This window comes from Bactrocera dorsalis, chromosome 1 (genome assembly GCF_023373825.1).
Source record: "Bactrocera dorsalis isolate Fly_Bdor chromosome 1, ASM2337382v1, whole genome shotgun sequence".
Lineage (NCBI taxonomy): Eukaryota > Metazoa > Arthropoda > Insecta > Diptera > Tephritidae > Bactrocera > Bactrocera dorsalis.
In genome coordinates, this window is record NC_064303.1 from 23,141,077 (window position 1) to 23,166,724 (window position 25,648).

General features: G+C 37.2%; 1 protein-coding gene and 1 non-coding gene across 2 annotated transcripts; both read right to left on the minus strand.

Moving 5' to 3' along the window:
• Window positions 1–6,608: 6,608 nt before the first annotated feature.
• Trnak-uuu (transfer RNA lysine (anticodon UUU)) lies at window positions 6,609–6,681 on the minus strand. Its single transcript has one exon. It is a non-coding gene; the product is annotated as a tRNA-Lys (tRNA).
• A 13,385-nt stretch (window positions 6,682–20,066) lies between these two features.
• Window positions 20,067–21,025, minus strand: LOC105232141 (histidine-rich glycoprotein). The gene is made up of 2 exons (XM_029553198.2): window positions 20,951–21,025; window positions 20,067–20,884 (listed from the first exon to the last, which is right to left on the minus strand). Exons 1-2 carry the CDS (start codon window positions 20,960–20,962, stop codon window positions 20,192–20,194), a joined length of 705 nt encoding a protein of 234 aa, XP_029409058.2. The 5' UTR covers window positions 20,963–21,025; the 3' UTR covers window positions 20,067–20,191.
• Window positions 21,026–25,648: the final 4,623 nt, after the last annotated feature.

Genomic DNA, 25,648 nt, shown 5'->3' on the forward strand with positions numbered 1-25,648 from the left:
TGACACTGCCTGATTGTATTTGCTGTTGTTGGCTGATTGTCATTTTGTTACTGCGTACGTTTGCTTCCATTCAATTGCGTTATTGCCACAACAATTCTGTCCAATAAATCTTTTAGTTGTCTTAGCGATTGAGCATTTCTACATACGTTTACTTCATTTTGTTCTCGTCCCTTCACCATAACCCTTTAATCTTTCACAATTTTGTGCGCAGCCAAAATGTTTTCGCTCCAGTTGTTGGTAAAAAAGGTTTAATGCGTTTGATGGTGGCACACAACTGTGGTCACAAATGTAATTGTAGTGGTAGCCAATGTTGCAGCAACCAAGTAGGCCTCCGCGTCAAAGTTCTAAAGCGGTAGCCTCGGTCTTCTTTATGGTAGATTTATTGTCGAATCAATTTGTGTCACTTCCAAATCTTTTGTTTTTTTCCATTACTTGTTTAGTTACTTTCTTTGATACATTTGATCTATACACATATCATTTGAAAAATCGAAGTCTATTTTCGTTTCACTACTCCCTCAGAACATTTTAGGAGCATTACAGGAAACTGCAAAGCCAAAAAATGTACTGTTCTGCGAAGATTTGGAACCAAGGTTTTCACGTCAAAAACTGTTCCGGGATAATGGCAAGACAAATTTGACGTCCGATCTTGCAAAGAAAAGTCATTTATCACATTAACTTTTTTCGTTTATTATTTAATATACATAAGTAAAAATCTTCTTCGAATTTTGATTATTAGGTGACCAAACCTTACACCAAGCCCGACGATTGGAATTTAAGTGTGCTCTGCCTAGTCTGTGGGATAAGCCTCCTCCACATTGCATATAAAGTTCTATCGAGCATACTGTGTGAAAGATTAAATCCCATCGTAAACAAACTGTTTGGACCTTATCAGTGTGGCTTTAGGCCTGGAAGATCAACAACTAACCAGACATGCACCATGCACCACGTCTTGGAAAAGACACACACCACCTTTTTTTCGATTTCAAAGCTGCTTTTGACAGCATGAAAAGGAGTTGCCACTATATGCCGCTATGTCTGAATTCGGTATCCCCGCAAAATTAACACGATTGTGTAAGCTGGCGTTGAGTAATACCAAAAGCTCCGACAGGATCGTGAAGGACACCTCCAAGCTGTTCGATACCAAACGAGGTTTCGACTCCGCCGCGCCGTTAGTTCTGCTTTCTCCAGAATGGAAGCGAAGCAAATGGGTCTGGTCGCGAACGAGGGCAAGACGAAATATCTTTTGTCATAAACATCAATAAATAAACAGTCGTCGCACTCGCGACCACTCTTCACGTCTCTGCTGACAGTCATAACTTCGAAGTGGTAGATAATTTCGTCTAACTTGGAACCAGTATTAACACCAACAACAATGTCAGCCACGAAATCCAACGCAGAATAATTTTTGCTTTCAGACTGAGCAGGCAATCGAGAAGTAAAGTCCTCTCTCGACGAACAAAACCCAAACTCTATAAGTCACTCATTATCCCCGTCCTGCTATGTGGTATAGAGTTCTGATGATTCGACGTTACGAATTTTCGAGAGAAAAGTTCTGCAAAAGATTTATGATTCTTTGCGCGTTGGCCACGGCGAATATCACATTCAAAGGACCGATGAGCTGTATGAGATACGACGACATTGACATAGTTCAGTGAATCAAGAGGCAGCTGCTGCGCTGACTAGGTTAAATCGTACGTATAGACGAAAATACTCCAGCTCTGGAAGTATTCCGAGTGAAGCAGGAGAAGAGGAAGACCTTTACTTGGTTGGAAATACCAGGTGAAGAAGGACTTGGCTACATTAAGAATTTTCCATTGGCGTCTAACAGTGAATGGGAAGAACGACTGGCGCGCTGTTGTAAACGCGGCTATAACCACGTGAACGATGTCTGGAAGAAGGATTTACAGAATTTTGTAAAATATTTTCTCATAGTTCGCATATTGCTCATTTAACGACCTTATCCTACATACAATTTACTCCCATGCATCGATGAGAATATTTCATGGAATTTCTTAAAAATCAGTTGGACGAAAGAAAATCGTACCAAGTTTATTATATTACCATTTAAATTGCGAACAGTTTTTAATTTGATCACGTCCCGGACGACGCTGTCGATGGGTATGTACATCAGCAACGCCCTGCTATCATTAAAAGTTTATATTCAGTTAGCCGAAATCATATGGCAACACCAAAGTAATAACCACTTGCCTGTCAATGATTATAGTGCAAGCGTAATAACAGCGACAGCAGTGGCACCGACGGCTACGGCCACGGTGACGGTCATTACAGTCAGACCAGCAGACAGATAAGCTCCGCACCCAAAGCGCACTGGTAGTTAAGGCACTGCACTTATCCTATCGTGACATACGATCACATGACGTTGATATGCTTCTACTATACACATGTGTGTGTGTTTGCTTATTTCTGTTTGCGGTATAACGCCGAAAGGTGGATGTGCAACGCCCAAGGTGACCAAACAGAGCAGCGCTTATTTGCCATGTGTCTCGTAAGCGCGGACATAAACACTAATTCAATCCGCTCGACGAGTCAGCACACACACAGGCAGCAAACGAACGATTTCATTTGACTTTGATGCCCGTTACTCATCGTCAACGACAGTGGCGGCAGCCGCAGGAGCACAAATGATCGGGCAACAGCAAACCATGTCGACGCCATCGCCCATCAGCCGCCTGGTGGTGGCGGCATACGTGGCAGCTATCAACCGCCATCAACATGTGGAACATCATCATTTTGCGCGGTGTGTTTTTAACATTAACACCCGCCAACCACTCAGTTAACAGCCGCCAGAATGTCAGTTAAATACCCGACTACACAGGGTACCGAGCGGCGCGTACATACCATTATAAATATGAGCAAACACGTATGTGCAAGAAAAGTTTTGCGGTCGTAACCACCTTCTCACGTAGCGCTCATTGGGTGCCGCCGCCGCAAATTTGCGATTTCGTGCTGAGTGGGCTGAACGTTCGCCAACGCCACCAGGCCGCCGCAGCCCGCCGTTGACGACGAAGATGTTGTTGATGATCTTGGCTGCCAGGCAACCGTACCAGCCAAATGGTGAACGTGTAGCGCGGCCGCGACGGATTTGCCTTGTTGGAGGCATTCCATGTGCTCTGCTATCTTATCCGCAAACATAATCAACTTAATAACAGTTCACGGCCTGCACATAAACACTAAACGTGCGCCAATCTTCGAGGCATAAAAAGCACACACACACAGGTAGTCAAACATGCATCGTGCGGTAAGTACATAACCGCAGAGAGTTTGCCTTTCCAAGTTCACGATTATATGTATGTAAGTGGTGTGTACCATGCATCGCCCTACTGTATCAGCCAGCCGCAATGGTGTGTGCATAAACGATTTTTAAGTTGCAATAATTGTTAGTTTAATGGGCGCTGAAGTGGATTTGCTAATTAGAGGGCGAAATTCAGCGAAGTCAACTATAATTATAGTTGCCATTCTAAGAAGTGAACAAATTTTATAATAGGTAAGGCAATGTGTATGTGTTTGGGTATAAAAGTAAGTCAGTAGTTGTGTTGCTATTTTAGGCTTACCAATATGCCGTGATTGGAGAACACGCTACTTAGAAATCGGTTTAAAATATAATTACTTGTATTACCAAAGTTTGCAGTTAAATGCTAAGGTCGCCGAAATGATTTTGGGGTATACAAGTGATTATAGGCATGAGTGGAAAATTAAACAAAATTAACGGAGATTATTAAACAAATATATGATGCAACTCTTGAAAATAATTGAGACCGCTGAAGCTTAGAAGATTTCACATGATGTGGTTGAGTGGTGAAAAGTCGACGTTGCAATAAAAGCTTAAATGTTGCTTGGAACGCAGAAGCTCAAGCCCTTGCCCTTTGATAGAACTAAAAAATTTTAATGACATTTCATAATCAAAATATTCAGATTCTTCATCACAAATGAGGTGAAAGTCTAATGCCAAAACCAGCACTACAGTTTTAACTACGCCTGAATTTTTTGAGCAGTTATTTCAAAGTAAAGTGTACATCAGCAATCCTCGGATCATTGACGAACTTAAGTCTAACATTCATCTCGAAAAAATATAATTCCATCTCATTCTTACATTTTAAGTATATGGTTCAAATGAACACCAACGAAATAATGGGAAAAAAAGTTTGCTCAAATATACGTACTTAGTGCCTCTAAGGTATTTCATCTTAGGACCAAAAAATATGAAGATCGACCTATAACTTTTGAAGGACCTAGATACCGGAAATATGAACCCCAGAGCTTATTGCCAACTTGTGCGAGATGTATAGTATAACTGAGATTAGGAAGAATCTTTTCTTAATAATAGTTACTCAAAAATGGGTTTAATCATTTCCATACTGCCTCTGGCCACAATAAACTTAATAATATTTTCCAGCTTTCGGTTGATTATATAATGCATCTATCGGCCGGTGCATATATAAGATATTTTAAAGAAATTTGGCTAAAATTGATGAAATCAGGGAAATACTTCCACATGTTTAATATTAGGTTTTACAAACATCTTTGATCCTTGAACTTTGAAAGTTGCGAGAGTAAATGTTCCTTGTTTTTTTTTCACAAAATTAAAGGTCATCTTTCTTAACTAAGAAGCTCAGGGAATCTGATGAGCCTTTTTTTATGAGTCTGACCTGGCGACCTAGCAGATTCCATTACAGCCAACCCTGGATTGCTCACCTTTCGGGCTGGCATTTCAGTCACGACCGTTTTCCATTGGCGTTGCTGTAAGAGACCCACTTTTCATCTTAAGTAATCATCAGCTTCAGAAATATATCATTTTGTTTTGAATCATCAGTGGAGTTTCTTGTGTCATGTTTAGCTCTTGGACAATCGAATTACAAGAAATCTTCCAAAGTAAACAGGACTAAAAAATAACAGAACAAATGTTTTTTTCGGCAAAATCAATTTATTTTAATCAAAATAGTCTCTTCCTGCTTCAATACAGCTTTTTACACGGTCCAAAAGCATGTGGACCGAATGTTTTAGCTCGTCGGCCGGTATGGCCGCCAGTATGCCGGTGCAAGCCTTTTGAATGGCCTTTACGTCTGAATAACGCTTTCCTTTCATGACCAAATGCATTTTTCCGAAAAAGAAAAAGTCATACGGTGCCGTATCAGGTGAATACGGGGAGGATTTTTGGTCAAATAATCGTCCTTCGAATGTTAGAATCTGAGCAATTTTTGGTCGTCAGTCAATTTGTGTGGAACAAACCGTGCATACACTTTTCGTAAGCCCAAATGTTTGGTCAAGATGCGATAAATCGATGTTTTAGAGATGTTCAATTCCATTTCCATGAATTTCGATGATGATTTCGGCTGATTTTTGATGAATTCACGCACAGTTCCGATGGAATTTGCTCCAGTGATCACATATTGATCGTCATTTATGCCCCCACGACCACTTTGAAAACGTTGTAACCACTCGTGCACTTTTCCGCGGGATATGCAATCATTGCCATAAACTTATTTCATCAATTGAAACGTTTCGGTAAAAGTTTTACTAATTTTAAAACAAAATTTAATGTTGACTCTTTGTTCGAGGCTCATTTTCGCACCGATAACACAAACATACTGACACTTAAAATAAAATAACTTCACTTCCAATCGATGAAATCTCATGGAATTCTCAGTGGATAACCGATAAAGATAGCAGATTCTAACGCATCAGTCGACATATATGTAGATGCCACCACCAGGGGCGCTAGATTCCTGTTTACTTTGGAACGCACCTTGTAGTCTCACATGAAATTTGGACTCGATAATTTGCACTATTTTTTCGATATTTTCGACAGTTGGTCTTTCAGAGCGTGGTGCACCTTTGACATCAAAATACTAAAATAAGTAAAACAATAAGTGAAAAAACCTTAGGTAGATAGTTAGGAGTGCAGGTCTGTTATGCTTCGGTATTTATTAGCACTAGCTGTACCATTTTTAAGCACTAGTCCTAAGACCTCTTTATAATTGCTATCACATTTCATCTTCTAGTTCAAACCATTTTGTGGTGTCGATTAAGCTACTAATGTCCGATATGCCTTTTGTAGACATCCATTCAAGGTTGGGTGCTTGATGGATTCCAAGTGTTTTTTGTCGGATATGCGATAGGGCTGGATATTCATAGAGAAAAAGGGAAAATTTTATCCTTATTCCTTGCTAGTTCGCAGCCTCGGCAGATGTTATTGTATGGCATACCCACTTTGAACGCTTTTTCCCCAAATAGCTAATGCCCTACTTTGGTAGCATTTAGTCTGAAGATACTTTTCCTGGACCTATTTAATAAGTCGTTAATTCTTTTCTTGTCATATTTTGGCCATATCTGAATAGTTACATTGTATTTTGTTGTATTTTTCTATCTGTTATTTGCTAATTGTTAAAATTGTATATTGCGCTCTCTCCTGATCGATCCTAGCGGTCTTGGTATTAATTCTGCCTCGAATTCGTTTGAAAAAACTCCTGCCTCTGTCTGCTTTTTAGTTGCCGAAAATGTTTCTGTGGCCGGGAACACAGATCAAGTTTGTTCAGCCAGCTTGAATTTATTGAAATTAGTTACGTAAATAAACTGTAAAAAATTATTATCGCCCGAGCAGGGACTTGAACCCTGGACCCTTGGATTAAAAGTCCAATGCTCTACCGACTGAGCTACCCGGGCACATAACACTCTGTCAGGTGGTCCTATATAAGAACACTAAGAGTAAGATGTGCCAGCATAACCTAACAAAATATGTATTCATATAATGTAAAATTTTGAGCTATAAAAGTTGCTAAAAGCCGAGATCACAAAAGTTTTAATAATTTTTTACAATTAACTAAAAAAAACCACAAGGAATTTGAAATAAAATACACAAAACAATTATATTGAAAAAGTAGCGGAAATGTAAAACCGCAATTTAGTTGGAAAACCAAGAACTCATTTCAAAACCTCAAGGTCTTAGTTTGGAGCTTGTTATGCTAAAATTAGTCATGGCAATGCCAAGGCCAGGAGAGCCGCCTGCCTATCTGTGTATATTGTGGCTTTATGTATCCTCTCGTAGTTATTCAATAGAGCTTCGCAGGCCTTCTCTATGTCCAGTACTTCCACTTGGAAAATGCTAGCCGAGTTCGAGTTTAATTTTGACGCTGAGACAAGAACTCACAAAACTGTCTGAGAAGTTTTTTAGAACGAAATATTAGCTTCCTAACACTATCCTCTAACTTTATTCCATGGATAGTGTGCTTATCACAATTTTACAGTTATTTACCTACTCTAAAGTGACTAGAGAATATGAGAAAAGGAAAAATTTCCCTTGATTGGACGAGAGAAATGTTGAAAAATACGATGGCGGTGCTTGGAAATAACAGGTGATGAACCGTGGCTTTACGCGTGTGAGCCCGAAAGTAAACAGTATTCGAATATATGGGTGTTATAAGACAAGCGGAAAAGTTGTCTCTTTTTGGCGAAAAACTGGATTCGTCATACCAGCAGAACATTATATTTTCTTTGCGAGTTATCTTTTAAAAAATCAGAAAAACAAACCACCGCAGGCGATTCACTCATTCATTAAAACAATGCGAGATTTCACACATCGACTTAAACAACTGCATTTATGAGTACTCAAAACATGGATTTGTTGAGTCAACTTCCGTATAACCCCGACTCGGTGCAAATTACTTATTTTTTTTCCCGTTCGTAAAAAATTAACTAAGAGGTTAACGGTTTTTCGACACCTGAAAAGGCTCAACCGCCTCAGCATTCAAAAGGCTTGTTTTGGAGAATCCTCAATCAAAGTGACACAAGTGCTTCGAAAATTGGTTCAACCGCATTCGAGTTAGATCTTAAAAGGAAATACCTTGAAAAACAACAAATCAATTTTCGATGATTAGCATTTTTTTGTTTTCGAATCTCGAAATATAACTGACGTATGACTCTTTTATAACTAATCCGAATTGTCTCTCAGGAATATTAAATCCATCTCCTTGTTTAGGGGCAGAACTGAATCTGTAAATCCAAAACATTGCCGAAGATTTGTTAAACGAATATATTAATAATAAAATATATTAAACTGGTTATACATATAACTAGTGTAAAAAGAGGTTTTCTTCTCTAAAGTGGGGTCAAATGCAAATTCAATCCGGCACAACTTAAACGCGACTATTTTCAGTAATATTGGCAGAAGGAAGCAATCGTGAAAGTGTCAAGAAGCTATTGAGGGTTATGCACTGACAATATCCGCGAATATTTATGCTGTTATGTACATATGTATGTATGTATATATGAACATTCATATATGTACTTCGGTGTGAGCGCGTGGCCAGAATAGCAGCTGCGTCAAAACCACCATTATGGATAGGCTATGGCTACCAAATTGCAGAGCATATTCCTATACATATATTGCAAAAATATAGTAATAAATTAAAAAGCAACAACCATTACCACAATCGACATAAGTACGTATATACATAAGCGACAGAACTTCGAATGAACATACAAACAAACGAATGAGCGACCGAATGAATGAAATCTGCAATTTTAGTAGTTAATTTAATTTATTGCAACATTTTTATGGGTGACTTTATTGCATAATAAAACATAATTTACAGTGCCATTGAGAGACGATGATACCAACAACAACAACAACAACAACGAACAACGCAATACCCTGTCAACCAAACCCAACATAGCAGCAGCGCACTCCATGCGACTTGCGGCCCATTGCCAATAGCGTTGGTTGCAGCTGCTAGCCGGCTATGTTGTTGTTGGCGTTGTTGCCCCGTTTGTCACATTTGCCTAGTAGAAAATTATTGTTGTACCATAGTTATATGTATGTATGTATATTTGTTGTTTCCATTGCTACTTATTTGTTTAAGCGATTAAATGCGTTGCTGCTACCACTATATAACGCGATAGGCCTGCCTCCTCTGCCTGCTTCGGTCACCCTGCCAATCTAGGTTTGCTATGCTACGCAATAATTCACATAAAAAATATAATAAATGGCCAGTTAAATTTATACCTTTATGCACACACATGCGCACTTGTAAATTTATGCACATATACATATGTAGGTATGTATGTATATATTCCTGCGTATACATATGTATGTTTCGTACATGTGCAACGAATTTATTTATGGCTGTCTACTTAAATAGTACAACTGCAATATGTAAAATAGTGCGCAAGTAGATTTATTTGCCCACATAAAGTTGGGTGTAAATTATTGCCGCCGCTGTAGGTAAATCTGCAGCACTATAGCGGGGACGCAATATGTGCAAAGTGTTTGTACTGACGATCTGTTCCTAATTTTGAAATATATAAATAATATATAATCAATACATATACAACAATATTTAGATATTTAAACTACTTTAGTGTGGTTAATAAATTTTAATTGTAAATACTTATAATGGTTTAACCTTACGACAAAATAACCATGGCGGTTTAAAAACTTAACTATGTAACAATGAGTGGAGAAGACCAAACTCTTCTTCTTGTATGAAGCACTTTTTTTAATTGACAAGTTATCGTCACGAAACTTGGCATAGATTGTCATCTAAGTTTTTGTTACAAGCTCCGACCACATTCTTCAGATCGGACCACTATATGCTCCTGTGAAATGTGCAGCCGAAGTTAACGTTTTTTCTTCTTTTGTTTTTACTCATATATTTTATGTTTCCATCAGGCTTGTAGTAATAAAAACTAATGAACTTATAAGGGTCCGGTACTCGCGCAGCTGTCGCACTGAAATCATCTGTTTATAAATTTGCTGAATGACAGTTCGGAGTATTGTTCACAAGTGTACAAAAGCGTTTCGCCAAAAGTGAACTCAAAAAAGTGATCAGCGATGGAATTCAAACGTAATAGTTTGATTGCTTTATATTTAGCTGAAAAATCGCAGCCAGCAATTGTTCGTGAGCTCAAACACCTTAATGTGAATAAAGTTTTTGCTTATCGCACTATCACTCGTACAATGATACTGGTAGCATCGCAAAATGCCATGGAGGTGGTCATCAAAAGACTGCCACGTCACGTGAGATCGTTCGGAAAGTGAAGAAGCGACTTGAGCGAAGTCCACGATGAAGTGCCAATCAATCCAATCTTGCAAATTGAACATTTCTACAATACTTTCGTAGAACAGAATATTGTTAACAAAAAAACACCAAAATGCCGTTATTTTTATTTTGATTTGCTATCTTTATGATATATTTCGATATTTGCACCAAAAATCTCTTGTTCATTAAAATAGTAGTGCTTGACGGGAATAGTTGAAAAAAATTAAAAAAAATTTTTTTTTTAATTTTAACTGACATCAGAAAGTGTACTAAAATAATATAGTAATTGTGTGATATAAATTTATTGAAACCGCTCTTTATTTATTGTTTAGTGGGTTGAAAAAAGCATTGCTCAATCAAAAAGCGAGAGTTAATTGGTAACTTGAGAGATCAGGGCAAAACATATAAATAAAACGAAGAAATGATTGGTTGCACTGCTCCGATGATATTTAATGCTAGTCATCATACTATTAAGCCGGAAACTCGTGGTGGTAAGCGCAAGACTACATTTCTGAAGGACCGACGAATTGTGCGATAGAGCAAAGCAAAGCCTTAGCCGTCGTCAAAAATAATTAAAATGAATTGAATCTACTGGTCAGTACTGTTACAGTTAGCCGAAGGCTAATAGAAGCTAATTTACATGCAAGGAGTCCGAGAAAAGTACCCCTTTTGACGAAGAAGCACGTCAAGAATAAAAGATTGCGAAAGACCATATGTATTGGCCCGTCCAAAAGTAGCACAACATTTTATTTACGGATGAGATAAAAATTGTTTTTTTTTTTGGTGGTATAGGCTCCAGGCAGTGTGTTCGTTGTCCCCCAAACACGGAAAACCACCCAAGGTATACCACCAAGACTGTTAAGTATGGTGGGCTAAAGACTATGGTGTGGGCTTGTTTCTCGTATGCTGGCGATGGTCCAATCTCTTTGATCAATGGCATTATGGAACAAGCAGTGGATATTTAAGTTCTGCGTCGCGCAATACATTGAAAGATGTAATGCTACCGTATGCTAATTGGAAAATGTCGTTAAAATGAGACCATTTCAGCAGCAGGATAATGATCCTAAACATACGATCAAACTAGCTAATCAGTGGTCTGCAATCTGAAAAATTGCTACTTGATACCATGGCCAGCACAATCTCGGATCTAAATGCACATCGAAAACTTATGTTGTTGACGATGTCAAGAGAAGCGTAGCAACAGCAAAACCATCGTAAAACACAGAGCTTTGGCAAGTGTTTAAGGAAGCATGGGCTCAAACCTCTATGAAGCGTTGTAAGGATCTTATTGAATCCATGCCACGCCGATGCCTAGCTGTTATAAACAACAACGGATTTACAACAAAATATTAGACCTTAGGAAACATATTAAATATAAAATATTTACTGTTACTTTCATATTCTTAGTTTTATCGTCTTTTTTAATAGCCACTACTATTTTCTTGAACAGCATAATTTTTCAATTTTATTTTAATTTAATAACTATATGTAAACTAAAAAAAATGTATGGTAGATAAAACAGTAAATATATCATACATTAATTAAAAATTAGGTTTTTTATAGCTTTCTAATCGAATATTCTTCTTATCATGTGATTTGACTGTTAAATAGTTAGTAGCCACCGGCACTACTATTTTCGTGAACACAGCTGTACATATGTCTTATAGACTGGCTCTGAGAGAAATGACCTTAAGGCTTAAGCCATCAAAACTCTCAGCAACACTTATTAGCTTCCAAATTGAAATGAATTTAGCGAAAATTGTAGCGTGAATAATATTTAAACGCAAATTATCAATAAAATGTTAAACTAAATTACAAAATAAATATACGCAAAGCACGCGAACGAAGCAAAAAATGATTTAGATTGCGCATTATGCCTTTCAAAATATGTATGTTCAAAAATATACGGGCTTAAACGTGCGTTTGTGTATGTGCATGACGAAATCAGCAGAAAGGCATCAATCATTTGTCAAATAAGACGTTGTGATTGATATGCGGCCTAATGGTGGCTAATTTTTAAGTTTCTTGCGCACTTACCTACATACATATTTATGTACATACATACATATATGATATATAAGTAGTATACTGCTGGCAGCGACTAGTAGACGAATGAGCAAATAAAGATGAAGTGAGTGAAGAAAAGTACGTTATATGGCATAAGCAACTTAAAGTTGAGACGAATTGACCGGCGAGGAAGAGAAGCATACCAACAAATGCACACATAAATGTGGCTGTATGTTGTTGTGTTTGTATTTTTTTCTCAAACTGTGCTAAGTGGCGGCTTAGCACAGCTTAACATGTCAGTATGCCGCCTGAATTATGGACAAAACGAATGTCTATTAAGCGGCAAAATCATAGATAAATTGATCAGAATCTCTTTTCTTGCTCTCTCGCTTGTCAGCTGGCATTGCACCCTGATCTGTTTTTTGAGTTGGCAACAAAACACAATCAGGGTGACGCCAATTTTCAGCTTATTTACGTCAAAAAGGCGGGTTGCCAGAAGAGCAGCGCTATAATTACTTGAGGAAATTACATGTGAAATGAAACTGTGCGAACATCTTTGGCAAGAATAAATGTTTATGTAAATCTAATTAATGATTTGCATTTTAGCATATAGATGTATGCATTTTTAAAGTGTTTTAATTTAGTGTTGTTTGTATACTAATTTTTATATACCAAATCTATTTTTTTTCAGCAGTGGCATCATTGGCAAATGTTATAAAAAATGCGAGTTTTGACAGCTCTCTCTCGAACTAAAGAGTCTCGTATCAAGTTATCTATGGCAAAATATTGTAAAAATAGTCAGATCAACAACAAATGCTATGACTGTGTAGAGTGCCAATAACAACAATATTCGACTTATATGTATGTATTTATACATAGAGCAATGCATTTTATAAGCGTATGTACAATTTTTTACAACATGTGATTAGCAAACAAAATGACTGATGGACATTGTGTCAAGAGGCCGAGTGTTTGATTTCGCCATTTGTTAGCAACCGTTTGACAAGCCACATACCAGATGATTGACGGACGTCCGAGCAAACGTAGACACGTACAAATCTTTTACGGATACATATAAACAGATACATATCTACGCATGAGCAATATGACGCAGAGCTAGAGAGATGTGCAAACCGCTTGATGGATTAACCGTACGATTTATGGAAACACGTAGCACATTGGTTAAAGCTGGAGAATCATTAGTAACATAAGTTGTTCGCAGTAGTTAAACAAGAGCTAAAATTACCTCAAAACATATTTAAAAATATTAATGTTTCAAGATAAAAAAATTATGATAAATCTTTGATTGTTTTTAACAATTCTCACTAAGGAACTTTGGTTGGACCCCAGTTTCCTACCAATATCGAGAAATTATTTTTTACTAGCGGCTAAATAACAAAATTTCTACCATTAAAAATCTCATAGTATTCGGAGGTGATTTCAAGCTTCTACATCTCTTGTTAGCCCCTAATATTAAGAAGAGGCTGAAACTTTCTGAATTTTCTGTATGTATATTTGGTTTTTTCAATTCAGTTTTTAAAATATCGTCTTGAAATTTTGCAAACGTCATTTTCTCTTCAAGAAGCTTCTCATTTGTCGGAAATGTCGATATCGGACCACTATAACATATAGCTGCCATACAAACTGAACGATCGGAATCAAGTTCTTGTATGGAAAACTTTCACATTTGACAATGTATCTTCACAAAAGTTGGCACAGGTTACTTTCTAAGGCAACAATGTAATCTCCGAAGAAATTGTTCAGATCGGTTAACTAAAGCATAAGCTGCCATACAAACTGAACGATCGGAATCAAGTTCTTGTATGGAAAGCTTTCGCATTTGACAAGATATATTCACATAATTTGGTTTATATCATTTTCTGAGGCAAATTTACTCTCCGAAAAAATTGTTCAGATCGGGTTACTATAGCATATAGCTCTATACAAACCGAACACATAGTACTAAAAGAAATGCACTTGTGAAGGGTATATTAGCTTCAGTGCCGCCAAAGCTAACGTTTTTTCGTGTTCTAAACTGCGGTAGAATACTTTCGACGTGGCAGAAACACGTTAGGTGAACCTGGCGAAGTTGTATCTCACCCTCAATATTCCCAAATTAGATTAATATGGCTGTCTAAATTAATGAAAAACTTAAAAAATTTTATATTACTTAAGTAAACTAAGCTTAAGTCTCCACTCTTGATAATAAAAATACACGTATGTACATTTTTTGATTTTATAATTCACCTTCGTTTTTATTATTCATTCTTCCTCGATTAAATATCGATCATTCGCTGTATAACTGCAAATTTCGACATACCTAACTGTCAGCATACAGAAGTTGAATAATTCATAACCACACTAATGTGTTGTGACGCCTTCTCCATCATACTTATTTGCCTACAAACACATACATGTTCGTATTACGCTATCGCTTCATGCAGTAGCCGCGCATGCGCACAAAGCGCCACCTCGCATACTGCGTCTCTTACCAAATATTTATACGCTTTCGCCTTTTATGCTGGGTTATATTCAAGTTTAGCCACTTTAATTAATAATGTAATATTTTACCGCCACTTGACAGTCTAATTTGTGATTCGTTTTATAGTCCGACAACGCTCAAATTAACGATAAATTATTTGTGATGTTTGTATATATACCATATGCACGTTATATTTTTTGGTGTTCATATGTCTGAGTTGAAGTAGGTATACATTTATTATTATTATTATTATTTTTAATTCTGCTCAGACTCATTTCGCTGTTTAATTTATTTGTTCAAATTAAATTTGCATTATATTGTTAGCTGAGTGCTTGGCTGGGAGTACCTGTTGCGGGCCAAAGCAAGCCGCCCCATCCGGCTAAGCTCATCCACATGCGAGATTTCTCTGTCTGAATTGTCGTTCGCCTTATTTCGCGTTATTGTTGCTTTTGTTAGCCATTCATTTGTGTGCTGTCAGCCATGTGCCGATTTAAAAACTCGTAAATTAAGTTAATTCCGTGTGGGTTTCATTAATTTTTCTTATACAAAAGTAAATAATTAATGCTCTCACTAAACTGTATAAGCAATAAGATATGTTTAATATTGATATACGATTATAAATGAATTGGAATTAACATATTTCGATAATATTTTTGGTGAAAAATGTGCGAGCTCTTTCTTGTCTCATTGCCTGTTTCCAGTTGCCGATTGCCCACTTTACTTTTAAGCGTTTCCAATGTAATTTCTCTAGCTTTAAATTACTGAAATCAACTGTTCTATTATTTTTTAAAGCTAAACGGTTATCTTTTATTCTCTCACCTTGTTATCGATTCAATGAAATAAAACCAAAACTTCGTAAGATTTATTTATAAGCTCATTATGCAAATATTGACTGCAGATTTGTAGATGTTAGCATGATTATAAACAACATTGATTTGAATCTGAAAGGCATTCTATGACAAAATATGGTTACGAATTTGCATTTGACTAATTTTTAAAATATGCACGCATGCCAAACGAGACCACACAAAATCATTAAGTGACAAAGTTTATTGTATTTGACCGCCTTTAAAAACAGGTTAAATCGACAGGCTTGATGTGTGTTCAGCTAATTTAAATGTTAACATTTTTGCCAAATCAATTTCAGTTCTAATCGAACAAATATAGTGGTTTAAAGTTGTACTAAATTCTTTGAAATAGTTTGTCGTCACAGGTTGTCCGCTTATAGCCGGTGACAGAGTATAATTTTCAACTGATTTAATGCTATTTAGATATTTCACGAATTATCTAATTTGAACGCCTCAGGTTTTGATATCAAGCAGGTAAAATGATTTGCCCGCATTCCGCGCAGAAAGGTGTTACAGTGTATGAGACACATATAAGGTTGTCAAATATCTGTTTTCCGCTTTTTTGCTTTTTATTAAATACTCGTACATTATAAAAAGTGTTACGGTGATCAGATGCGCCGTTTCGTTCGATAATCTGTTTCCGTCTAGACGGTAACTTCGTAATACCCCCCTCGTAGAAGACCGCCTCCTTATTTGCGAAGAACTCGGACAGCCACTTTTCACAAGCCTCTTTTGAGTTCAACTTTACACCAACAAGGGCATCCGCCATGGACAGGAATAGGTGGAAATCATTTGGCGCTATGTGCGGGCTATATGGATTCACCGGCTTTCGACCATGACCGTTTTTACTTGATATTGTCACTTCAAAAATGGGTCGAGTTCGTTCCGTTTCAACAGCATATCGCAGGCGTTGATTAGACCCATAAGGTTTTTTTGCGTCAAATGATGCGGCATCTCAACATCAAGCTTTTTTGTGTATCCAGCCTTCTGCAGATGGTTTAAAATTGTTTGTTGACTAACTCCCATTTTCTGGGCGATGTCACGAGATGCCACATGCCGGTCTAAATCGATGTTTTCTATGATTTGATCGGTATTCGTCGTCACAGGTCTTCCGCCGGCTGGCTTATCCATGATGTCGCTTTCAACCGCTCTGAATTGTCGAAACCATTCCTCTGCCGTTCGAAGTGATAGAGTACCATCCCCCAAACCACCATTAATTTTTTCCCTGAATTTTTAAGAGCCAGCACCAGGTCATTTGCCATAACATTGTTTTGTTTCGTTTTATTTCTGGTTGAAAACCACATGTCTAATAGAGGCCATACACGGGCACACATGTGCGTTCGATCGGTATGTGTAAACATGCGGTTTACTCGTGTATGGGCTTGTTCGCGTACCGATCCATGTTCGCGAAAATATTTGATTTTTTACGATCGGTGCGCGAACATGTTTATCGTGTATGTCGTTGTGAGCGCACAATATCTCATTTCTCTCGTGTCGCCGAGCAGTGAAGATCGCGGATAATTGCAAGTGTTAAGGGGAGAGACTGCTTTAGGGGCTTCAAAAAATCGATTTTTTTGAGGATTTTTTTGGGAGAGAAAGAAATAATTGATTCAAGCGAAATTTCTAGGCTTTATAGTCATATATTTGAACATCTTTTACAAATTTTTTGAATACGAAATCTTTGATATTCTGCCTTTAGGAAGCAATTACCCGATGCATCTCGCATATGCATTTATCACGAACAAAAATTCAAACAGATAATAACTTGTCTTCTAGTTAAACTAAGAAAATTCCAAAAAAAATACTTTATTTTGTTTAAAAATATGTTCAAATTTGACTTTTCTTAGTTTTTTTTAGTTTTAATAGAAGATAGTTTTATGCCAAAGATAATAAACTTTGCCCCAATTCCAACTTTGCCCGCCAATTAAGAATAATCGTAAAATCGCTTTTTGCGCAAGCGCTCATATATGTACTTGTATGTATCTGTCTGACGCTCGGACACTATTTCCCTTCTAGCTTCGACAATATTTCGAGTTCCAATCTATAACTTTGTTTGTTGTTAGATAATTTTTAAAGAAATTTAAGCGATTGTTTGAAGCTTCTAAAGCAGGCTCTCCCCTTAATAAAGATTTCGTATCTGAATTTATTGATCTTATAAAAAATTAATTGGCAATTTGGCAAACGAAAAGTGATAAATACATATTAAAATTATTAACGAAATGTATTTGTGTGTCATGTATGGGGAAACGATTTCACACAGATCGAACGCACATGTGTGCCCGTGTATGGCCTCTATAAGTCAACACCCTTTAAGGGGTTATATCCACTTGCGAGGCAGAAAAAACGCGTTTTTTTGTGAATTTTTTCCAAAGAGGCATTTTATTTTATACATTAATGAAAAAAATGTACTTAAACAGAATTTAATGTACTTTACAAATCAGCGGTTTATTTAAAAAATATTGGATTTCCTAGATCCTGTAGATGATCTGCGAAGAGACGTCCAAAAAAAGGTGCTTGGCGGTGAGCAAGATATCTCTGGTCCAAATTATCTGAAAAGAAAACCAAAAATATTTTAGTTTTGTGATAAATAAATACAGGTAATGATCGAAGGTCTAGTCCAAAATTTTGATTTTTGACAAAATGGCGACAGTTCAAAAAAAAAATTCAGTTTTTCATGAGAAATTTTGACTTCAAAGTGGCTTAAAAAATCGAAATTGTATCTGTCCAAAATTCTTATTCCTTCTATCCATTACCTGAAAAAATATATCTGAGTGTCGTGTGAAAATTTCAAACCGATCGGCTTAGTGGCGGTTTCGGAGAAATTTGCTTCAGCCGACTCTGAAAACACGGTTTTGAGATAAACGTGTTTAAAGTTTCGGGAACGATTTACGATTTACGTGCTCCGCCTACTTTCGAACGCTCGGAAACGTTCTTAGTAATACGCTCATATCTCCGAAACTAATTGTCGGATCGATTTGAAATTTTCAGAGAATATTCTTGAATATATGTACATTCAAAAAATGAAAAAAAAAATCAATTTTTTGAAAATTACAAGTGGATATAACCCCTTAACATGGAAGTGAAAGAAACTTTTTCTCCTCTTCTACTTTTTGGTTTGATTCGTGTCATAAATATTTATTTAAAAATCAATACAGAATATAATGGGAAAAGTTACCCAGACAACCAGAGGCCATTATATTATTTAGAGCACGATCTAGACCATTTTCTTTCATTCAGCGCTAAAGCATTTACTTTTTATGGAGAAATTATCCACTTATGGGCCAAAAGTGAATTGTTTTCTGAGAAAACTTCTAAATTTATTGAAAAAATTTTAATACATATTATGGTATCTTTTAAGTGTATTTTAAGACTAAGTGCAATTAAAAACATTTATTTGGAAAGGAACTTGAGCTGATCTCCGGCAGCTCCTTTTAAAAAATGCGTTTTGCGGTGACCAGTATAGCTCTGAACTGGATCCTCTTTGACTTTGTGTGTATTCGTAAGTATATGTACATACATTCAGAAAATATAATTTAAAAAAAAGTAGATTTTTTTGAAAATTCTCACTGTATAAATCAATTAATTACATTAAAAATATCAAACATTTCATCATTCCAAGCGGTTTCAAGTCAGGAGAAAGGTCGACTGTACATACCTATATGATGTATTGGGGCAGAGAAGGGTATGGACTTGTTGCATTAACTTTTGAATATGCTCATATATACTTGAAAGCATATTTTCAAGGATTTTTATAAAAAGGCACACTGACCGACATACTATTCCACATTAGCAGGGGCGGATCCAGAAATAGGTTTTAAGGGGGGATATACATATTTACTGGAAACGTGAAGATCAATATATTAAAAATAGTAGTATTTATACAGTTTAATATCATGGTTGAAACATGGATATACTTTATTGCAATGTATAATACTGTAGTCACAGCGTTCAGAGCTCACATTCATCACAGAAAGTGTGCAGAATAAACGAAGAAAACTATGATATATCGGGTATAAGTCTTCTACATCGCAGTTCTTCAATATTTCCAATGCAGTAGTCAGTAGGTAGTTGTCTTTTGACTTTTGCTTCTGCTCTCAATGGCACCAAACGCCGCACGATCTTGTCATTATGCAAAAGACTTTGGAATCTTTCTATCAAGTAGTCAATAAGATTTTCCATTTGGTTTTCAAAGCACATACTTTTTCTAAAGCAGCAAATTGAAATCCATCCAGTACTTCTCAAGAAAAGCGCGTCTTCAAAACTTCGCCGATTGTATCCAATAGAGGAATGTACACTAAGACCTTGCAGTGTTCTTCGCAAGTTCTCATGTACACATTTTCCCGTCGGCCGCAGATTTTTGAGTTTTTTTCGTCAACTTTCAGTTCTGCTGGCATTATTTTAGTGTCTGAATAAAAGGATCGAAAATGATGACTTATATATGCGTTATTAAGTTAATATCAATATTGAGCCGATATTATCCATTTTGGCACCAAAACATATTATTTCTGGAAAAATACGCTCTATACTTTTATTAAGATACCTTACAGATTGACCGATGTTTACGATAGTTTACGGATATTCAAAATTTTGGACTTGAGGTTATGGTTCGGCTTCGACTATTTTATTTATTATTTCTTAAAATATTAGAAAACATGGAAACCTTTTATATTTTAAAATGCTTTATTAGTATAAAATGAAGTATTAATGAAAATTTTAGTTAAGCGTCACAAAACAATAAAACTTTTTACAAAAAATCAACAAGTATCAGTCCATAACATTATTAGGTAGAAAATAACAGCTTAATGACCACCATGGCCATGACCACTATCATGACCACCGTGATGATGGATAGCAACACCATGTTCTTGCTTGATGGAGAAACCGCTAGAATGGTGGCCATGTCCGTGTTCATGACCATATCCATGTCCATGACCGTGACCGCCATCATCGCCTCCTTCATGGGATTTGACCTCAGCGTGACCGCCATAGTAGCTAGTGTGTCCGTGATCAGCAACATGATGGTGTGTGGGTTCACGATGTACGACGGCATGGAAACCGCTATGCTTGTCAGCTGTATAGTGGACAGTTCTCTTGTGACCATCGGCATCAATCAGCTCGTAGTGTCCGGATACTTTATGGCCATCACGTTTTTCGCTTTGCCCCTTGAAATCGCCCGTCTTCTTGTCCTTAACACCATAGTTGAAATGGTACTCGGCATGTGAATCATGGCCATCACCATGTTCGTGGCCGCCTCCATGATGACCGTGATGATCATGATGATCGTCATGTGAGACTAAATGCACCGAAGCGTGACTGGAAGCACTGTGACCATGCCCTTCATGACCACCGTGACCACCAAGTCTACCATGTCCACCAAGTCCACCATGACCAGCATGACCACCATGTCCTCCGTGTCCACCATGTTCATGATGCCCATATGGCGAGGCATTAACCACTGCCAGTGCGAGGCAAAGTGAAAGGGTAGCGAAAACCTAACCAAAAAGGAGCAATTAAATATTCATAACCATATTAAGAGATGTTGTGCAAATTAAGCTTACCTTAAAAGCCATTGTTCCAAACTTAACTACAAGCTGTGATAGATCTGAGCGAACTGTGCCTAATTCCCAGTTGACCTGTGTTTTTATACTAAAGCATTTTGTATGCCAAATATTTTCTTTCACTTTAGTTTCGATCGATTTCGCACCATTTTCCTATTGCCCAACAAATGTACTTCAGGCCGCTGACCATGTAATTATTCGGTAATTGCAGGTAAGACAACGCCTACCAAACAGCGAACATGGAAACTGTGCAAATTAGTTCATCGAACGATATTCACTGTACATATGAGTTTTACTATTTTAGCATTTTTTCGTGCTTAGTCAGAGTATGCTAATGTATTTGCATATTGAATTTTGTTGTCTTTGAAAGTCTCTTCGAAAATTCCAGGGTGTAAAAAGAACCTGAATATATCTTAGTTTTGTTGTTTTCAGGGAACACTGAACTCGCACCGCACAATGTTACAATGCGGATAAAATTATCATTTTGCATATTAAAATATTAAGAAAGTGCCTCTCCAGTTTATGGTCCAAATAATTGAAGCTGAAACAATTTGATTTTCAGTCCACGATCAATGTACGAATTATTAAGAAACTCGAAAAAGTAGCTTCGACATAACACGACTTTAAGGTCGTTCGCTCAACCAGTCGTGTTATGATACTAAAATAACTTTATATCTATATATAAAAATTATTCCTCTTAGAGTGAAGTTTTTTAATATTTAAAATATTAAAATATGAATGATATTTTTATTTTGATTGTCAAATATATCCCTTCCGCTTTTTTGCTCTTTATTGAACGCTTTAAAAAAGTGTGTACAATGATCGGATTTTGTTCAAATATGCGCCGTTTCGTTCGACAATCTGTTTCCTTCTAGACCTCAACTTCATAACACCACCCCTCGTAGAAGCCCCCCTTCTTATTTGCGAAGAACTCGCATAGCCACTTTTTACAAGCCTCTTTTGAGTTCAACTTTACACCAACAAGGGCGTTCGCCAAGGACAAGAACAAGTGATAATCACTAGGCGGTTTGTCCGGGCTATATGGTGGATGCGATAAAACCTCTCATCCGAGCTCCCGTAGATTCTGACGAGTCATCAACGAAGTGTGTGGTCTAGGGTTGTCCTGGTGGAACACTACACCTTTCCTGTTGGCTAATTTTGGACGCTTCTGGTTGATCGCCTGCTTCAAGCGGTCCAGTTGTTCGCAGTAAATAGAAGAATTAAGCGACTGGCCATATGGAAGCAGCTCATAGTGGATGATTCCCTTACAATCCCACCAAAACACAGGGCAGAACCCTCCTGGCCGTCAATCCCGGCTTGGTCACTATTTGGGACGACTCACCGACCTTCGACCACGACCATTTTCACTTGGTTTTGTCGTATATGATCCATTTTTCGTCGCCAGTCACCATCCGCTTCAAAAACGGGTCGAGTTCGTTTTTGTTTAAGCAGCATATCGCAGGCGTTGATTCGGTCCAGAAGGTTTTTTTACGTCAAATAATGCGGCACAAAAACATCAAGCTTTTTTGTGTATCCAGCCTTCTACAGATGGTTAAAATGGTTTGGTGACAACTTAACTCCCATCTTCTAGGCGAAGTCACGAGATGCCACATGCCAGTCTAACTCGATGTTTTCCATGTTTTGATCGGTATTCATCGTCACAGGTCTTCCGTCGGCTGGCTTATCCATGGTGTCGTTTTCACCGCTCTGAATCGCCGAAACCATTCCTCCGTAGTTCGAAGTGATAGTGTACCATCCCCTAATAGCGTTTCGGCGCTAGTGAACGTCTATTCAAAGATGTATAGTATTGCCAGATACGAGCTCTGTAGCGCTTTATACACAGTTCAAAAGACAAAAAGAACGCGTTCTCGATGAATCACTTCCAGGATGGCCATCAACATCAACTGATGATCAACAGGTCAATAAAATAGGAATCGACGAGTAGCTTGGATCTATGCTTTCGACTCGAAATAGACAAACAATCGGCTGAATATCGTGACAAAGGTGAGCCGAAGCTGAAACTATCACGTCAAAGCAGGTCAAAAAACAAGGTTATGTTCAAAGTTTTCTTCGATTACCGATGTGTGATACACTCCGAAACATTCCGGCCGACCAATGTGACAACAGGGAATATTATTTCAGTGATATGCATTGTTTGCGCGAAGCTATTCTCAAAAGGAGGCAGGAATTATGGGCCGACGACTCTTGGTTTTTGCATCACGATAATGCATCGTCGCATACTGTATTGATTCTTCGTGAATTTGTCGCTAAGTTTTCAACTAAGATCGTGCCACAACCACCGTATTCAACTGATTTGGCTTCGTGTGACTTCTGGCTATTCAGCAATATGAAATGACCGCTCCGTGGATACCGTTTTGAGTCTATTGAAGTCATTAAATGTGCATAGCTGCGCGCATTGAAAGCTATTCCGGAAGTTGACTTTAACCACTTTTTCGAGGATTTGAAAAATCGTTAGCACAAGTGTATTAATTTGTTTTTTTTTTATTTTCAAGGGTTTTACTGTGAGGATGACGGCATAGATTTTGAAGAATAAATTAAGAATTTTAGAATTATGAAGACAGTCTTACTATTGTTTGCTCATAGTAGTATAATTGAAAATCAGAGAGAATTATTTTCTGATAAAAGTTTGTCTGCTACATATGGGTTGAATCGGGTCAAAACATCTCTGAGCCCCCGTTCACGTCTATCGCTGAGTTAATTTAGGAAAATAATTTGGCATACCTATTTAACATTTCCAGATTGTCCCGATTTCTAGTTAGGCGACATTGTTTCGAGCTTACTAAGCCTTAAGGCAATTGATTCTATTCGATATAGAATTTTTAAATAACAAGTATCTTGTTAAGAATATGACGAGCGGGTACCTACTTACAAATATTTCAAATCTTTCGAATATACAGGTATTTTATATACTTACTACATTTAAAAAGTTGCGAATCACACAAACAACTGTCAAAACAAACAGAAGTACTCAATCAAAAAAAATTTATAACAAACAATTATACCAATTCAAAGTGGTCTACATTAAATATTTTTAACTAATTTCTCTGAAATACACCAAACCGTTGCTAAATAAACTGGAACCAAGAAATGAAAACAATAATTTAACAGAAGCATACTTTTTTGTGGAGGAATTATTAATGATATTGTCAAAGACACATGGCAACATTGTAATAAGATTCATAGTTTTCTCAATCTGCCTTTGAAATGTTGAAATTACTGCTTCTTAACTACAGAAATGTCCAGTAAGACATAATTAAATAAAAGTAAAATATTAACAAATACAACACATAAATATAAAATACCAAAAAGAGTCAGTAATGAGGTTGTTAGTTTTCTCTCAGCATTTCCATTATATGTACCGCTACCAAGCCGGCATTATGTATTGTAAACAAAAACAAAACAGTACCTGATGTACTCAACCGATGATCCCTTATTTTTCTTGTTCACTTTACATCCATTCGTCAGTCTCAATTTGTTATACAGGTACCCGCTTACTTTTATTGTTGCTGCTTTGAAACTCTGTTCTACCTCGGTTATCAGTGAATTTCTTTCAACGTCATATGTTCGTGTAATTCGCAGATGCTTTTTCGCTACATCATCGGTATAAAAGTAACTTTGTTGAGTGAGATAAGTGGAAGTGTGTGTCTTCTGTTTGTGAACATTGGCACATTGAACATTGAATCGCTAGTTAGCAGTTAATTAGCAGATCTGCTCAGTGGCTGACGGTCACACTCTCCAGTCAATATCTCCCACCCAGTAATTTGCTGGCGGGCGCAAGTATACGTCGCTCTTGGTCTTCTGATGCTGTGACAACGGGTCATAACGCACAGTCGCTGCGCGATAAGCATAGTACGCTCACTCCATCTCCCGGAGTGTTGAGTGCTGCGTTTGCGCCGAGATCGGGCGATGTTCCTCTGCGACGTCATTTCCAAAATTTCTTGGTTAAGTAACTTGTGGTAGCTTAGCTTCGGATTTGTGTAAATTTGCTGTTCAGAACACTTCCAATATGGTGGCATTGCCGAGCAATTTGCCCATATTTTTGGATTTTATTGCAATGGAATTAAGTTAATTTGAATGTTAGAGAATGCCATAAATTTTGTTATTGATAGGATCTTATTCTCTGAAAGTTACGAGTACACTTCTAATTAATATTATAAGGCACGTTTGATGTGTTGATTTGGGAATTGATGGTTCTGAGACTAAGTATGTAAATTTGATGTAACTTCAGATTTCATCGAGTAAACAGATTGAGTATAATCGATCCAAATTAATTTAATTAATTTGAACATAAATTAGTTAAGGAATCCAAATAGCAGTTAGCCATTTGAAGATTTCGAAGTTAATCCACAACTGATTTAGCAAATCACCTTAACATAACCAGCACCAGTACCGCCGTCGAAAACCACCAGACAACAGACAAATAGATAGATGATATTAAAAATCTTAATTTAGTATGTAAGCAACTAAATAAAGGGTGATCTGAAGTTATATAAACTTTGCTATAAGTAAGCAATTTCACTTGTACTGGGTGTCAGGCATCCAAGGCATCGAGATCAACGAAATAGCGGTTATGATTGCCAAGAATGGTGTGCGGCTAACACGCGAAAGCTAGATAAACATTAGGAACCCATGCATTGTCTATATGACGACTTCGGCAGAAGCATTAGAAGGAAAATC